The sequence below is a fragment of the Zeus faber genome, assembly GCF_960531495.2.
Source record: "Zeus faber genome assembly, chromosome: 10".
NCBI classification, from domain to species: Eukaryota; Metazoa; Chordata; class Actinopteri; order Zeiformes; family Zeidae; genus Zeus; species Zeus faber.
Window position 1 is genome coordinate 20,630,486 of NC_137199.1, and position 18,924 is coordinate 20,649,409.

The 18,924-nt window shown below is 43.4% G+C and overlaps 2 protein-coding genes across 2 annotated transcripts in view; one reads left to right on the forward strand and one right to left on the reverse strand.

The window, feature by feature from the left end:
- Positions 1-18,924, forward strand: part of ctnna1 (catenin (cadherin-associated protein), alpha 1) — a 111,696-nt gene that overhangs the window by 46,324 nt on the left and 46,448 nt on the right. The window contains exons 8-9 of the mRNA XM_080008363.1: positions 17,426-17,506; positions 17,816-17,968. Coding sequence (XP_079864489.1) covers positions 17,426-17,506; positions 17,816-17,968 — 234 coding nt within the window. The remainder of the gene's footprint in view (positions 1-17,425; positions 17,507-17,815; positions 17,969-18,924) is intronic.
- Positions 1,643-5,004, reverse strand: lrrtm2 (leucine rich repeat transmembrane neuronal 2; the record flags this gene model as incomplete). The annotated part of the gene is made up of 4 exons (XM_080007667.1): positions 1,643-3,285; positions 3,906-3,958; positions 4,366-4,458; positions 4,937-5,004. The coding sequence occupies 4 exons, from the start codon at positions 5,002-5,004 to the stop codon at positions 1,643-1,645; spliced, it is 1,857 nt and encodes a 618-aa protein (XP_079863793.1).

Consider the following 18,924-nt stretch of genomic DNA (forward strand, 5'->3'; position numbering starts at 1 on the left):
TTTCACCCTGCCCCCACCACCCAACTAAACACAAAGAGCTGCGGAGCTGCAGCAGCAGCAGCTTTGGTCTGATGCTAATGCACATCCTCTCCCTGCTGCATACAAATGTGTCCTGACCCACGCTCACTGTTTGTTGATCACAGGGGCTGCATTTGCTCTACCACAATTTGACTTGGCACTGTTGACTGTTACCGTTTTGGTTTTTCCCTACTTAATCATTTTTATTCTAAATCTCTTTCCTATTAGGCAGAATAGTCAATGTGATAGAAGAATGAGATCTTGAAACAAAAGTTTCAATGATGCCCTTGTCTGCTGTGAGTTATGGTCTACAATAACTATTTCTCAGTGGCCCAACAACCAAAGTCATGCTTTATCACTGGGGTGGCTGACAACATATTCAGTTTTTATTTTTTTGCCTGACCTTAATTGATTCAATCTTGAGCCTGTCAGACCTGATAAGTAAAGATGCTGATCCACATTCTGGCCCCAGGGAAAGGATTTAGAAGTGTAGAACAGTTTCTGCTGTGCTCATTTAGTTGTCTTTAACCTTTTCATCATATAGATGCATGTAGTTTTGTTAAGTTGGCTGGTGCACACCTTGGCCTGTTGAACATTAGATTGCAAATAAGTAAGCAATGATTGCAAGGTAAAGTTTTTGGAAATATTACAGTCACAGTGTGTGGCATTTTGAGCTGAATAACTTCATTTTTGTGTCCTCTAATCCCTTCAGAAATATGTGTACTTGTGGTGAATGTGTATGTTCACATGTAGTTTATTTCATCTTTAAGTCCCATTGAGGAAGATGTCTTGCATCCTCCTTAGCAAGCACTGCGGTGTATCAGACATTAACCATTCAATAAGTAGTGCTTTGCTTATTGAGTTGAATGAAACACTGTACGTAGTCTAATAAAATGAATATTGGAAACTGGGATACCCCCATTTGTGTTAATGTTTCATTGAAAGATTTGTTTTTTGGTAACTCATAAACACATTTTACATTTGAGTTTCTTTGCTCTAAATTAAGGAACTCTAAATTAATTACCAATGATTCATCATTTCATAACCGCCTAAGGTTCTCCAAAGCCAACACACCTTCAACAGTCAATTCAAACCCCCACAAAAAAGAAACATTTGATGACATTATCCAATTTATTTTCATTAGGTGATTATATGTATAGCCTAGTGTCGGGTGCATCATACAAATTTCATCAAATACTGTATTTGGTATTTTTTTTTTTTTTTTTATAAGAAATACAACATTTTTTGTAAATTAAAATATCTCCACTAAATGATCATTAAGCAGAGTGCCCTCTGGCTAATTATCCACTCTGTGCTGCTGAATACAGTGACAATGTGGAGACAAATCTCACAGTTTTCTGTTCAAAATGATTGCCCCTGTCTGATATGAACAACTTTGCATTCATAGAAAAATAAATTTGTGGATATCTCTACATCATCCCTTGTCAAATCCCACCCTACGCAACTCTGCATTCAACAGCTCGCATCTATTCCCAAAGATCACTTGTAGAAATTATGCTTTTTATTTTTTTTTAATATATATAAATTGGAAAAAATAAAACAAACCCTGTATCATCTGAAATGGTCAAATGGCAAACCATATGCTCTAGGAATAAATAAGAATTCATACTTCACACTCTTTATAAGGCAGTTGCTGACACTTGCACTGCCCGTAGCCATTGATGATGACGAGAGCCCCTTCTTCATGGCTGGGCTCATATTCATTATAGGGTACCTGTGTGGCAAGGTCTGCCATAGGCTGCCGCTGTTGGGTTCTCATCTGCCTGCGGCTCTGGATAGCTGAGCAGTGGCGTATCCGGCGCAAAGTGGGAGGGCAGCACTTACGTGAGATGTATACAATGAAGATGATGAGGAAGAATGAAAATAGGAGGGCCATCGTTCCAATGATAACCCTATGGGTGAGAACAGTATTGTCGATTTCCGAGAAGTCCTCTGTAACCGCTGCTTCTTCCCACATAGTGGTGGTCTCCAGAGTAGTGCGTGGTGTTTTAGTTGTGGTTGTTGTCGTGGTGAAAATGGTAAAGCTCCCAAAATCCTCTGCATAGTCCTGTGTGGGGGTCTGCTGCATAATTCCAAAGAGGGAGCTAGTGACCTCTGGGGTTGTAGTGGCGTCTGTGGTGGTGCTAATAGTCTGTACAACTGGTGCTGAAAAATTCTGGCAAAGCTGGAATCCATAAACTGCATCGAGTATCTCCTCACCTTGGGCATATTCAGGACTATGGCAAAGAATGGAATGTTCCCACCTTCCCTTGAAGGTACTCAGCCATGTGGCCAAAGAGCAGATCCTTTTGGTACATTCCCAAAGGTTGCTAGACAGCCCAATGGTACTCAAAGACTGCCACATATCCATAACCTGTGGATCCAGACTACTCAGTTTATTGTTATCCAGCAGCAACACCTTTAAGTTTGGCAATGTTTCAAAGACATCAGGCGTCAAGACACGAATCTCATTCCCGGTTAGGTCTAGTTTTTCCAAAGTGGTCCAGGTCCACTCCATGCCACATGTCAAATTGCTGATCTTATTCCATTGCAGATAGAGGAACTGGAGAGCAACCAGGCGAGGGAAATGGGCCAAGTTGATCTTGGTCAGCTGATTGTGTTCCAAGTGGAGCTCTCTGAGCTTAATGAGCCCAGCAAAGCCATTCCGGGCCAAACTCCGGAGGCGGTTGTTGCTTAGGCCCAGATACTCCAAGCTACGGCAGTCCCAGAAGGCCCTTACAGGCGTGGTGCGAAGTGAATTGGAGCGCAGATGGAGGATCTGAAGCTTCCTCAGTCCATGAAAAAGTTCTGGTTCCAATGCAGTCATCTGATTAAAGGACAGGTCCAATATCTGTAAGTTGATGAGGTGAATGAAGGTTGTGTTGGGCAACTTGGTGATCCGATTGGAGCTCAGATTGAGGTCCTTGAGCTTGTAGAGCCCTTGGAAAGCATCCTCTTGCACTGTGGTAATCTGGTTGTGGTCCAGATGGAGCCAGGTGAGCTGGCTGAAGCCGTAGAATTGGTCAGGGCTGAGCTCATTGATGCTATTGTGGCGTAGCGACAGCCCCAGGGCCCCCTTGTCCACGCCATCTGGGGGTGCCTGGAGTCCTTGTGTGTCGCAGTAGAACTGCAGGTCTTCACAGCGGCATTTCTGAGGGCAGGTTGTGCACGACGCTGGAGGCAGCAGACACAGCAGCAGCATGTTGATCACACATAGACATAGTGCCACTGGTGCAGGTCCCACCAATGGCCACCTTGAATGGAAACCTGGGTGGGTTCAAAGATAAGACAATTAACTGCGGGGTGAGAAAACCAATCTCTGCAGAGCACTTATTGCTGATGCATGGCAGTGCGCTTTCTTGTTGGCGTGCGCCTCTTTTTTTTCTTCTTTTTTTTAATTTGAGTTTGAGTCAGTATGAACCACGCACATTGCTTATTCACATACCACATCACATTTTGGGTCTTAAAAGCATATTTTTCAAGCATGTTAAACACGATAGGACAGTAATATCTAGATCTCTTCTACCTATTTACATCTTAATTAGCTAAACTTCATTCTTACTCTGCTTCAAAATACAATGTCCATCTTAGTTTGTTAAATTATGTGCCATTGGTTTTTTCACCAAATATGTACAGTATATAGTCTTTCTTTCTAAACATTGTATTTTTAATTGATTCTTTTAAGTAACTAGAAATCAACATAATTTTGGTCCGTTATGAATTGTTATCCAATTAGAAATGGGTTTTTTTTTTCCACAAGTGTTAAGGAAGAAGAAAAGATGGACAGTCGCAGTTAATGGACATGGCTGAATATCCTTTTTGTCCCCAGCCTCTGTCTGTTATTCCCTTTTCCGTTCCAGGTCTGCCAGATAAAGGCTCTATCTTACCCATTCTTTTGTGCACATTGGAGGCTGCATTCAACTGTCTTTTTCTGCAGACTCTTGGAGCAGCCAGATGGAACAGAAATCCACTGGGTGAAAACCCTCTTGAATAAACACAAAAGAAATCAGGCTCTTCTTGGATAAAGCAAGCCCTCCCAATAGAAACAGAATCAGAAATTCCATGTCCCAGGATTTTGTTTATTCCTCTTAGTTTCCTTATTGTCCTTAAAAATCTGTCCTTAAAAAAATGTATTTTCCATTCCTACCAGGATTTCCTCTTCGTTTTCTTTTATTTTTTTTTTAAGTTGATCACTTGCATCCAAAACGACCCTTGGTGGAAAGACCCCCCCCCTTTTTCGTCCCCCCCCCCCCACCGGTTCACTTCCACTGCAATGATGTCAGCTCAGTTGTTTAATTGAAGATAAAGTGTTCCCTTTTCATGGCTGCAGGTCCCCTACAGCCTAACTTGTTGATGCCAGCCAGGAAGCCTGTTCTTGTCGCCAGCTCAGGTTCAGTGTAGCCGTAGCCTCTGCAGCGCAGTGCGCGGAGCCTTCGTCTGCTAGTGGAGACGGAGGGAAGAGGGAAAAAAACGGAGCACAGAGTCCTGGATGTTATTCTGTGTTTTTTGTTGCAGCCACTCACTGCTACAGAGTGGTGGCAGCCTGGCGTTGATCATCAGCACCGTAGCTCTCTCTCCCTCTCTCTCTCGCTCGCTCGCTCGCTCGCTCGCTCGCTCCCGCTCTTTCGCTCTCTCTCTCTCTCTCGCTCGCTCTCGTTCGCGCTTTCGCTCTCTCTCTCTCTCTCTCTCTCGCTCGCACTCGCTCGCTCGCTCGCTCGCTCGCTCGCTCTCTCTCTCTCTCTCTCTCTCTCTCTCTCTCTCTCTCTCTCTCTCTCTCTCTCTCTCTCTCTCTCTCTCTCTCTCTCTCTCTCTCTCTCTCTCTCTCTCTCTCTCTCTCTCTCTCTCTCTCTCTCTCTCTCTCTCTCTCTCTCTCTCTCTGCACATCAGTCCTCCCCCTCTTGCAGCCCCCACCTCCCACTGGCTCGTCACCATCAGAATATTGATATCTCCAACGTGTTGCGGCAGTTCACTGTTGAAATCAACCATGGCTGTAAATCTCAGCCTCGCCTTGCTGTTGTATCTTTCTGCTCTAAACACGACCAGGGACGTAAACCAAATAATTTCATAAAAAAAATACCTAATTAGCTCTGTAAAGCCCCATCCCACACAGCTGACTAGCATGATCCTGTGTCAGATATTCTATGTAAATGTTAATGTCAGGTCTGGTTATCGATAATGTATACCTCCTGAGTGCATTTTTTATTTTATTTTATTTTTTTTACTTTTGAGCACAGACATGTGAAGTATGTCCATGTTCATTGATGTTGAAGCTGTGAACATTGACAGCTCAGGCCAAACGATTTAAAGCAAAAGGAAAGCCAAATATGACACTAAATTGGATTTTTTTTAGATTAAATCATGTGCATTAAAACATATTGTGAAGCTCAATCTTTCCGTAAATATTCCATGATTTTTACATACATTATATTTAAGTGGTGATTAACATAATGCATTTATTATGAAGATTTTAAATATTTTGTATGCACATAGTTAACCTTTTTTTTTAATAACCCCTTAAATTTAAGTCTCCCTCTTGTTTTGCCCGTTGGGTTAGCTGGGTTAAATATAAGAATTCTTAATCTAAGCCTTGCCGAACATCAGAAATGTATTAGGACTTGACAATGCCAGTTTTATCTTGCCATGACTTGAAATGCAAATGTGCTCTTGTTAAAAAAAAGAGCAATGGAAAACTGCCGTAACATTACGGATTTATCAACGGCAAGCATAGCATATAAAGGTGATCAGCCCTGCAAATGTGAGGCAGGGCCTGCAATGAGTATTCTCTTATTTATTAGGGGTGTGCTTGCATTGTACCATAGGCTTGCAAACCTAGCAAGCCATGTTACTTTAAATGCAAGTAAGATTTGCATTTAGGAAATTTGAGTGAGAAATTTTGGGATTGTTGAACAAACAGTCAAAATTAAATAATGCACATATACTACGGATGTGACGGTATACTGGTATGACAGTATACCATCACATCCTGGTATGACAGTATACCTTGAAATATAAATATGCATAAATACTATCATATCATAAACCTAATACCATGATAGTAAATCACATGACAAAAGCTATTTTCACGCGGATATATACACTACTCACAAAAAGTTAGGGATATTCGGCTTTCAGGTGAAATTTCAGGATGAACCTAAAATGCACTTTAACCTTTACAGGTGAACTTAATTTGACCTTCTCTAAACTTTTGAATGCACGTCTGCATTCTGCACTGTTCAATGCTTCAGTACCTTTTGCACAACTTGCTGTTCTTTAACAAGGAGCTTAACAGCAAAATTCACAGGTGTTTGATCCATGAGTCGACCAATAAATTTCCTGGTTCAATTAGAATTGGCTTCAAACAGGATGTTCTCAGAGGGAAGTGGCCACTGAGCTTAGAGTGTCATCAGCAGGTGCAACAGGTACAGAGAGACTGGAAGAGTCACAGAAAGGTATAGAAGTTGACGTCCTTTGGCCACATCCCACACTGATGAGCGCTTCATTGTGAACAGTGCCCTGCGGAACCGGATGATGAATGCCACTCAACTCCAGGCACATTTAAGGGAGGTGAGAGGCACCAAGTGTCACGTCTGACCATTCAAAACTGTTTACATTACGGATTTATCAACGGCAAGCATAGCATATAAAGGTGATCAGCCCTGCAAATGTGAGGCAGGGGGATGGTGGCTCAGGCGGTAGAGCTGGTGGTCTAGTGATCTAAAGGTCGCTGGTTCGATCCCAGGCTCCTCCTGCTAGCAGGCTGTAGTGTCCTTGAGCAAGACAATTAACCCCTCATTGCTCCTGATGGCTGCGTCCGTCGGTGTTTAAACAATTGTAAGTCGCTTTGGATAAAAGCGTCCGATAAATGACTAAATGTAAATGTAAATGTACATCAGTGTGGTCTGCTTGCTAGACCACCTGCAAGGGTACCTGACCACACCACCAGGCACAGGCATCATAGTCTTGCACGGGCCAGGGAGCATTTATGCTGGACGAGGGACCAGTGGCCTCAGTGCTGTTCTCTGATGAAAGTCGATTCATGTTGAGTAGAAATGATGGCCGCCAACGATGTTGGAGACGTCAAGGAGAGCGCTATGCATCAGCCACTGTGGTCACCGGACGAGCCTGTGGTGGTGTTACAGTGTGGGCAGGTGTCTAGTCAATACAGAACTGCCCTACACTTTGTGAATGGTACAGTGACAAGCCCATAATACCTGAATAACATCATTAATCCAGTCATTGTGCCCCTGCATGAACAACACAGGCCTAATTTCATCTTTATGGACGACAAAGCTCCAGTTCATCCAGGTCGCATCATTAGGGAACGGCTGCTAGAGACTGGTGTACCTCAAATGGAGTAACCTGCACTTTCTCCAGACCTGAATCCCATAGAAAACCTATGGGATCAGCTGAGTCGCCGTGTAGAGGCTCGTAACTCTGTGCCCCAGAACCTCAATGACGTGAGGGCCACCCTTTAAGAAGAGTGGGGTGCCATGCCTCAGCAGACAATAAGTCGACTTGTGAACAGCATGAGACGTGGTTGTCAAGCTGTAATTGATGCTCAAGGGCACATGACAAGTTATTGAGACATTGACATTTTTTGTTGTGGTAAACCCACCACTATTGTTGGCTTTTGTTTCAATAAATTGTTTGAGATGAGGAAATCACCATTGCATGCTTCTACTTAAATGCCCTACTTTCATGATACAGTGGTACCTCGACTTAGTACTGCATCTACTTACGACTTATCCAAGATACGAGTAGCAATAGTCGCAAAACTTTATTGACTTGTGACCGACCGCTCCAAGATATGAGCGTGGAAATTTGCAGTTGGCGCGTCGGCCAGTCAGCAGTCAGTCAGCGGGCGACCTACATCGTGTGTGCATGTAGTTCGTGGCTTATCGATATTTTTTTCATATTTACTGTGTTTGTGCTGTGTATTTTGTTTATTTTCACCCTTCATGATGAGTCCTAAGAAGAAGGATGATGGGGAAAAGAAAGGCAATGACTCCCATTGAAACGAAGAAGGAAATCATAGAAAAATGAGCTTGATGTATATGGGAAAAATTGCTCCGACATACGACTATTTTAACATACGATCGTTCTTCTTACAGTCGTAAGTCAAGTGAGTGAGTTTGACGTGTACCCGATAACTACTGAACAATATCGGCACACTGCTTTTGTCTTATCCACTTGTCTTTGTTTGTTGTATTTCACCGGGAAACCAAAGTGTTCCCAAACTTCTCGATTGCATTGGCCATGATGTTCACTAGCCGCAGGCTTGGCTGGGTTAGCTTAGCTAAGCGTCCTGTGTGTGTGTGTGGTGTGCTCAAAGTGCGAGGCTGAGACGAAACAAACTTACGGTTCCAAACTTGATATGTTCATGGGGGAACTCGAATTTGAAATATGTTCCGCACACAAAACAAGCCTACTTTGTATTTGACTCTTAAATATTGACAATTTGCTCTTTTTGCCATGGATTTCTATTTTTCTCTATATTTATCATCATGGATCAAGTGTAAAATTACGCTATTATTGATGTATGATTCATGCATGGGGGTGATTCATCACCAATTCACTTTTATAAAGATACCGGCAGGCATGCTATTCTTGCCATCACCATCACAAACTTCACTCACTTTAACTCAAAGATAAGAAAAAAATAAACTTTTTGTCCCACTGGGTCTGCGTGCCGAATCGCCGTTATTAATTTCTCTGTTTTGTAGTCAGCATACAGTCAGACATGTCAAAAAGAAAACAAGGAAGCTTGCTCACAAATTTTGGATTTAATGCTTATGCACGTGTGTTGTTATAGGCTGGTTTGTTGATACGTAACACTCGCATTTGATGTCTTAATTCCACCGAGAAATTGTTGTGCTCACCTGTCTGTGATAGGTAACTTTAACTGTTGTTGATGAGGACTCGATCCCTTGTAGACAGCCTGGCATGCTGTTTTTGATTTAATACATTTGCGTGTTTATAGGCTGTTTTGCTATTTGACCTATCTATATCTTATTTGTGTCTTATTCTATAAACTATAGAATATATTACACCACCTACAGAGTATACTGTACACTGCTTTTTTTGGTCGTATTGTATCATACTGTGATATTTTGTTTGGATACCTGTGTGGAGGTTTGAAGTGGTCATTAACTGGTTATTATATATATCAGTTAAAGCAAGTAGACCTACATGCTTGCAGCTATGAATGCTTGGAAAGGTACTGTACAGCAGTGCTGTCATAGATCAGGGAACCGTAGTTGCTTACACTACATTGATGTTCCCAATCGCACGGACTGCCATCAAATGATAGTATGATGATCACCCGAGGAATGTTCACGTAATAACGTATCCTCCATGGGCGTGTCTGTCCCAGACATGTCAGTGTATTGTGAGGAAAAATGTTCATGGGATACTTGCTGTAACACCTGCATACTCGGGTCTGTGTGGCAAACATGACATGTAGATGTAGGCAGATCAAACCTAGTAATGTCCAACATGTAAGAGGACAAGAGGACAACCATATGAGGGGGAGCTCCAAGATGCTGCCTGACATATATCCGCACCCCCCCGAAGAAGGCCATGGTGGAGTGTGTGCAGGCCCTGAAGAGCCTCTAATGACAGGCTCCTATAGGCAAAGTGTATGGCCTCCAATGAGCCAACTGCGCCTTGGACAGGGGCCTACCCTCTGCTTGGGTGCCGAAGCACACAAACATCTTGCTCCCGCACCTAAGTGCGGTCCACATAATTCTGCGGCGCCCGAAACGGGCATAGTGTTAAGACTCTCCTGCTCCTCTGACTCAAAAGGTGGTGGAGAGAAGACCGCCAACTCAATGGCCTGACTCAGAAATAGAGTAGTAATGGCCTTTGGGGAGAAAGAAGCGTTAGGATGCATGACCACTCTATCACCTCCACCCACGAACTGTATGCAGGATGGGTGAACTGACAATGCCTGCAGCTGGCCTACCCATTCGCCAAGGCAAGCGCCAGCAGCAAGACCATCTTCAGAGAAACAATCTTGATGTCAGCAGTGTGTAGGAGGGTAAAGCCGTCCAAGTCCACATGCCATGTGGAAATGGCTGCCAGAAAGCGCTTAAAGTGTGGCGGCCGCTTTCAAACAATTCCTTGAGGAACTGTAATATTGGCCCTATAGGGGCGTGGGGCGTGTCTCCACTGTTGGAACCACTGGGCAAAAATACGCCACCTTAGTTAGTACTAGGAGTATGCAGAGGGTGCTCTGTATCGTGGCAACCACCACATCTGAGAGGCCCAAAGCTAGGAGCTTCTTTCTCTCAGGCCCGAAGGTGCCATATGCCCGGGCGTGGGTACCAAATCATTCAGAGCGCCTGCATAAGTAGGTCTCGCTGGAGGGAGAGCTCCCACAAGGAACCCACCCTCATGTCGCAGTGATGGGCGAACCACAGGTGGCTAGGCCAATAAGGGACCACCAGCCGCAGTACCAGGTTATCCTCCCGCACCCTTTCCAGCACTGGCTGAATAAGTGCCACAGGGGGGAAAGCGTCGAGCAGCTTCCTGTGCGTCTGTGGTGATGGTGGATCGATATGAAATCCTCCCCAGCGCGGATCCTGCACGATGGATCCGTGCACTTCTCCACATTGAGAAGACCCACAGTCACCCTGCGTTGCCTGTCCTTCACTGGGTAGGAAGGCATGGTCATGTACCACCTTTGGAACGCCTTGGCTCACAGCATGCCGAGGGGTAGTGCCACGGCCGCTTACACAATCATGCCCCTTAAGTTTTTTAACACAAAGGTTTTTTTTTAGTTTTTTTTTTAACCTGTTCTGTCAACATGCTGGGCATACAACTCAGAGTATTTGTATGCCATTGCATTCAGGACAGAGTTCAAGTTCTCAACCTGCAATGCAACTCTTTATTCATTCTTAAATCATCAAGAACTGCTGCAATGACTCTGTCCTGTGGATGACCTGTAGAATGACAAGAGCACAGTTTTTGGTTATGGAGAGCCACCACCAACCCCCCTCTTTAGAGAACTTTTTATCATATTTGGGTCTATAAACAACTGATCACTACTCCAAGAGGAGGAGAATAAACACGGTGAGACAAATAAACATAGAAACAAACATTTACACAAAAACATGTATTGGAAAACAGTGAAATAGGTCCAGGAAAACTGGAACTACAACTGGTCATGTGGCCTCTTCCTGTCATAACTATGGCAGCAAATGAGGGAGGAAAGGAGAGGAATGCAACCAGGGGGGGGGGGGGGGGGGCGGGGTGTGTGTGTGTGTGTGTGTGTGTGTGTGTGTGTGTGTGTGTGTGTGGTCCACCGGTGAGTGTACATGACTTATCCCCATTGCTACTGGTGTAGAAGGTCGGCATTATGTTGCGGCGCCTCCAAGCAGCGGAAGGGGCCCCAAAGCCCCCCCGAACTCCACAGCCCCGTGGACACCCCTCGGCCCGACCTGCCTGCCCTAACCGCAGCCGACCAGACACCCCGCCCGGCGTGAGTGCCAAGTGCCCATACACGTAGCTGCAAGTGCCCAGCGCAGGGCACCATGATGTTACACAAAAGTAACTTCACTGACAGTCCAATCAGAGCTGTGACGCAAATGACTTGATGACCTAAGCCCTGGCTAGGGATAGGCGGCTGATCTCTCTCTCTCGCTCGCTCGCTCGCTCTCTCTCTCTCTCTCTCTCTCTCTCTCTCTCTCTCTCTCTCTCTCTCTCTCTCTCTCTCTCTCTCTCTCTCTCTCTCTCTCTCTCTCTCTCTCTCTCTCTCTCTCTCTCTCTCTCTCTCTCTCTCTCTCTCTCTCTCTCTCTCTCTCTCTCTGTGGTCATTTTGGTGTGCACCCGTGTGTGTGACAATTTTATTGGGAAGGTGGGGTGCGCTCATATAGAACGCAATGTAACGTGGCAAATGCAGTCTCTCCATTACAGAACTTCAGGATTTATTATTTTACTGTACCGGAGAGTCCCTGTTCGGGTTCCGGATGCCACCTGGGCGTTTTCAGGGCCCTCTGACACAGAGACAAAGGCAGAGATGTTGCAAACACACCAGTATATTGGAGAGAGTGGCAAAATGTGACAAGCCAGGAGCAGAGGGACACATGTCATGGCGCTCCCCGTGTGTGTGTGTGGATGGGTGATATACAGGATGATCGTTGATTGCTCTGATGAGTAACAGGCATACAGCCACCCTGATCCCAGGCCCAACTACATAGGCCCAAGACAGGTGTGGCTGCTTAAACCGCACCACACATGTAGCCCGCATTCTCCCCCTTTAAACTCTGACACACGCAGAGAACCCTGGTCTTCCACACCAGAACATGAATTGCAACCCACGTTCCCGAATAATTTGCATCTGCAATTTCTTCTATGTGTAAGAAGTCTGAATTAATGGGAACAAATGTCAAATCAGTCAGTAATTTGTGTAAAACATTTTATGCAGATGTTTCTATGAAAAATCATCCAACTCTCATCACTTTATGATGCAAAATGACAAAGTTACAAGAATACTATCTAAATGTAATATCTATCTAATATCTAAATCGAATAATATTTCAGGTAGCCCCATTGCAATTTAGCGAACAACAGATATAAATTGCTGTTACTACCTTGTTCACAATGTTCATGTGTATCGTATAATCAGATTGAGGGTGATGACTTTATGCCATTGGGTAGAAGTGTTAGAACTAACGATTAATAGTTAGTAATTAGAAATCATCCTGACAATTAATTTAACACAGATTTTATGTCCTGATAGAATGCTTTTTAAAGATGACAGTTTCAGATGACTGAATCATGTTTCTTTTTATATGTTTATAGGTAAAACATTGTCACGAGAGTTATGTCTTGCAAACCACAAGATGGTTTGAGCTGATGATGTATGAAGTTACCTGACTTACGCGTAAAATTAAATCTCATTCACGAGTCAGAATTATCAGCGGCCAGTTAAAAGAAGGGACACTAAAACCCGACTCCTCTGGCTAGTGCCCAAACTCCACCTCCTCTGGCCAGGGTTCAAAAGATTAAATTTAAAGTTTTTCAACGTCGTTTCCTTAAGTTTGTTTTTGCTAATGTTTGCAATTACATTTTTACAGAATGAGTTCTGTGTTTTCTTATTTTCTTTTATTTTTATATCACTAAACCTTGCGGTTTCTGTAACGTTTATTTCCCTTTTTATTTGTTTTCCGCCACCCTACATAAGTCTCAAGCCTAACAGATTAAAGTTAGTGTTGCTAGATTAATTCGATTTAATGTTCCGCCACAACCTCAGGAGAACCCAGAACACACTGCCTAGTAGCCATCTGAGTAGCAGCTGCTCCCTGTGCCGATACGCACCCTTGAAGTGAAGACGCCGCACCTCGCAGCAGGTCGCAATCAGAACCTCGTCAGCTCAGGTAACCATTTTGGCTTGCCTGGGAAGCAACCGACAGCTGAAACCGCTGGTAGATGAACCGGTAATGCAGGGAGCGGCCATAGCGGATGCGACGTGGCCTGCACACTTTGGGGAAACCAGAGGAAACTCACTACCTCTGACTCGGCGACTATTAAGACAAAAGCTTCCAACCTGCTCCAGTTGATGTTGAATCAAATGAATTCCCCTTTTTGAGAAGTTAACTGCCCTAAGCGTGTCTTTCGTCTATTGTTTTGAAAGACTTGCATAAATTCCCACCTCACGAGGGCTGAACAATTAATCGAAGGCTGCTAAAATCTAACCAGTAGGGCTGCTCAGGGCCGGCTTTTCCTATAGGCGAGATAGATGGTTGCCTAGTGCGCCATCCAGAGGGTGGGGTGTGGAGAAGGAACTAGGTTTTTCTTTTTCCAATTTAATTGAAAATAAAGATACAGTATGTAAATCATATCAATTCATGCATCAATCCATCACATTTCATAGGCCTGGCCTGCAGAAAAGAGCAGTTCATATGTTGACTGTATCCAATGTTGTGTTTGTCATACTATAGAGGGATTTATTGCTTGTGTCAAGTGAATAATACAGAAGATAAGGAACTTAAAAATATTTGCATACTCAATCGCAATATTGGTCTAAAAAATCGACATTGGATTATTTTCCCAAATCGTTCAGCTCTACAGGTCACTATTGGCCCTGAGTTAAAGTTTTTCTACATCTGAATTAATTTGCTTATTTATTTTCCTATTATTTCATTTATTCAATTATTTAGCATACTAAAATAAATCCTATTTATTAGAAAGAAGTTCATCTGTTTTAGTTTTTTCTAGAAATTTAAGACAGAGGTTAATAAATTAGTCAATTATAGATAATATGGTTTATTATATTTCCTTATACATTAGAGGTTGTACCCCGTTTATAAAGTAATTTAATATTTAATAAGCTGTATAACGCTTCATGAATTGATAGCCTTTTTAACGAGTGCAATTTCAATTTCTAAAGTATTATGCTACATCAGGATATGTTATATATATATATATATATATATATATATATATATATATATATATATATATATATATATATATATATATATATATATATATATATATATATATACACACACACACACACTACTCACAAAAAGTTAGGGATATTTGGCTTTCGGGTGATTTATGGAAAATGTAAAAAGTTCACGCTACAGTGATATATCATGAAAGTAGGGCATTTAACTAGAAGCATGCAATGGTGATTTCCTCATCTCAAATTAAACAATTGATTGAAACAAAAGCCAACAACAGTGGTGGGTTTACCACAACAAAAAATGTCAATGTCTCAATAACTTGTCATGTGCCCTTGAGCATCAATTACAGCTTGACAACCACGTCTCATGCTGTTCACAAGTCGACTTATTGTCTGCTGAGGCATGGCACCCCACTCTTCTTGAAGGGCGGCCCTCAGGTCATTGAGGTTCTGGGGCACAGAGTTACGAGCCTCTACACGGCGACTCAGCTGATCCCATAGGTTTTCTGTGGGATTCAGGTCTGGAGAAAGTGCAGGTCACTCCATTTGAGGTGCCCCAGTCTCCAGCAGCCGTTCCCTAATGATGTGACCTCTAGGAGCTGGAGCATTGTCGTCCATGAAGATGAAATGAGGCCTGTGTTGTTCATGCAGGGGCACAATGACTGGATAAATGATGTTATTCATGTAGTATGGGCTTGTCACTGTACCATTCACAAAGTGTAGGGCAGTTCTGTATGGACTAGACACCTGCCCACACTAACACCACCACCACCAAAGGCTCGTCTGGTGACCAGAGTGGCTGATGCATAGCGCTCTCCTTGACGTCTCCAACATCGTTGGCGGCCATCATTACTGCTCAACGTGAATCGACTTTCATCAGAGAACAGCACTGAGGCCACTGGTCCCTCGTCCAGCCTAAATGCTCCCTGGCCCATGCAAGACGATGATGGCTGTGCCTGGTGGTGTGGTCAGGTACCCTTGCAGGTGGTCTAGCACGCAGACCACACTGATGTAAACCGTTTTGAATAGTCTGACGTGACACTTGGGTGCCTCTCACCTCCCTTAAATGTGCCTGGAGTTGAGTGGCATTCATCATCCGGTTCCGCAGGGCACTGTTCACAATGAAGCGCTCATCAGTGTGGGATGTGGCCAAAGGACGTCCACTTCTATACCTTTCTGTGACTCTTCCAGTCGCTCTGTATCTCTGTTGCAACCTGCTGATGACACTCTAAGCTCAATGGCCACTTCCCTCTGAGAACATCCTGTTTGAAGCCTCACAATGGAGAGGTACTGTTGATCAATTGATCGGTGTTGTCTTGGTCTCATGATGTCAAAATGTGAACAGCATGATGAAGAGGACTGTTTAAATACCAATTCTAATTGAACCAGGAAATTTATTGGTCGATTCATGGATCAAACACTTGTTGTGAATTTTGCCGTTCAGCTCCTTGTTAGAGAACAGCAAGTTGTGCAAAAAGTACTGAAACATTGAACAGTTGGACATGTGCATGAGAGAGAGAGGGAGAGAGAGAGAGAGATTTTCAGCTCCTATATAATTTTTACTCCATAGATACAAAAATATGTATACAACAATGTTTTCACTTTGTTCACCCCAGACAGGTGTGTTTAATTTTCAAGTTGTCACAGAATCTAACTATCCAAACTCAAAACTTTTTGTGTCAAAATTTCACTCTAATTACCTGATCCAATTGCATAACGTTAAGGTCTTTAAACCTAGGCAGAAAAGGCATCTGGCTGAGATTTTTCTGGGTCACTTGACTTTGGCTTTTTGCCGTCATCCTCTACATTTATTGTGGTAGACTTAATTTCCTATTGGGGCTCCTCCGCAGAGTCAGGAAAAATAGAACCGTTTGTCTCAATTGAAATTAGCTATACTCACGGCATTTGGTGAGTTCCATCTTTAAATTTGAATCTTTGAATACCATTTAATGAAAAGCGATGTGCAATGTAAAATTCTGTTTGAATACCCAATTAGAGGAGCTGTAGTGGGATCAATATCAAAGACTGCATGATTATTATGCACACAACAGACCCCTCATTTCACTTCACCAGCTATGGGACTTCTATTGTGACTGACAAAGGATGTTCCTAAATCTGTCTTAGGGGAGGAAAAATGGAGGTAGACTTGTCTTCAGTAGTATAAAATATAAGCTTTGTAACTGCCTTTGTACCAGGCGCCTGAAGTACTTCAGAACCTGTGGAAAAGGAAATATATAGACTAGGCGTGACTAAAGTAGGATTGAAAGAGTATAGGCAGAACAGACAAGAACCCTGCCGCAACATTGCATTCAGCAAGCACAAAATCACAAGGGATTAACGCCGATGATGCTCCCTGGCCGCTCACCATGTACACCACCCCCTGATGGGGAAAGGGTAGTGGGGGATGGAAAAGGTCAATAGTACCAACAGTCATGCTGTTCTGTTGCTGTTTACATTTGAGCAAAGAGATGGTAAATCCCAAAAGCAAACCTTTTCATTAGGATGTTTGTCTTTCAGCAATGCTTATGAATTTACTTTTCACCCTGTTCTACCCTCCTGTCTTAAAGGTTTTTACTTGTGCACGATTAAAACTTTACAGCTCTGTGGAACCAGTGGGTAGCAGCACTTTGGGCTGCTGCTCACCAGTGTTACTCTAGCAAAGGCTTGGGAATTGGTGGCATCTCTGCCAACAGTACCACAGCTTTACTGTTCATGATTACCAGTGTAAACCATGTGCATTGAACTGTAACATTTGGTTTGCCAGGAGCATCTTATCATAGATGGTTCAATGGGGAAATGCAGCTGGAAAACTGGTATAAGAACATATATTTATATTCTAATGCTTAGCAGAGAGTGTTGGGCACAGTTGTCACAATTCCAGACACAATAACTGATTGTTAGACCCCCAAACCACAATATTGACCTGTTGCTTAAAGAAACAATAGGTTGCAATCACCACGCAACCCACTCACCCTCCTCTCATGGTTGTTTCAGGCGGGCAGGAAGGATAGAAGCGATGCCCTGAACACCGCCATCGACAGGATGACAAAGAAGACAAGAGACCTGCGCCGACAGGTTTGTTTTAGTCCTCCTCCATCTATCTAAACATTGATTCCTGCACAGTGAGTATCTAATAGAAAAAAATAAGTTTCTTTCTGGAATACAGTTTATTTTTTATTTATTTATTTGTTTTTTTTAACCCCACTAGTGCTTGTTATGTAGCTCTGTCTACTCTGTCCTCTGATAATGCTATTTTGGCTGGAACACTGAACGTAGATGGAGAGTGGACTTTTATATATCTGAAGGAACACTTGAATGTGTCTGTACCTGTACTTGAGACATGACGTAGACCTAATGTTTATGTTTCCGTTATTTTCCCCACAGTTGCGTAAAGCAGTCATGGACCACGTCTCTGACTCATTCCTGGAGACCAACGTCCCTCTCCTGGTCCTAATTGAAGCGGCTAAGAATGGCAACGAGAAGGAGGTTAAGGAGTATGCACAGGTGTTCCGCGAACATGCTAATAAGCTGATTGAGGTAATTGTTTTTTTTAATGTTCTGAAAAATCCCATGCACCCTGTCAAATCGAGTTCTTTTTTTTCTTAATGCAAAAAAATGACACTTCCTTTGACACGTTTAAGGTTCGTTTTGGATGGTGTGCCATTTTAAAGAAGCAAGCTGCTGTACTTTTTATGAATATTTTTATCTCTTGTGTTTGGATGCAATGCATACAGTATATATCTGTCTCTCACTTGGGTACTTACCAATTCCATCTTTGTCTCTCACACACACTTTTCTGAAAATGTTTTCTGAAAATTGAAGAGTTTGCAGTCTTAGGCTGTGAGGCAGTAGTCTGCACACAAACACAACATTAGTATGGATGGTCACAGCCTCAAATCAAGATTAAGCAGAGCCACAGCAATGAAACTACCTCATGCCCAGGGTCAAGTTCTATCCAGAGGGATGTATTTTTATCGCCTCAATAGTTGGATATTCTTATTATTATTATTGATGGACAGAATAATCAAGTCGACTCTCCCTTGTGCCGATGTTTACCATGATGATATTTTCTTTTGCATATCCCCTGGGTGCCTAACCCTTTGCAGTTTCCATGCCCCAATAGAGGATCCCTTCTTTGGAATGGATGGGACTTTAAATCTCAAATCTTTCAGATGCTGCAGAGAAAGAAGGGAATGCAGACAGAGGGGACAGAGGGGAAGCAAAAGTCTCAGGACAGAGACGAGCTGACAGAAACATTAGCTGTCCTCATTAGCGGTCGCTCAATCCATCCCCCGAGCCCCTGTGTCATAGCGCCATAGGCTGGCATTTGGAAATGACCTCTTCCTACGGGCTGCGAGCCCCTGGTGTCGGTGGGTGGCTTGGTGGGAAGGAGGCATATAGTGTGGGGGGATGCTGGAGAAGCCACTGGGGTTGCGTTGGGAGGGGGGCCTTGAGTTGCTCCTTGGGGGGGACACGGATATCAGAAGTGGCAT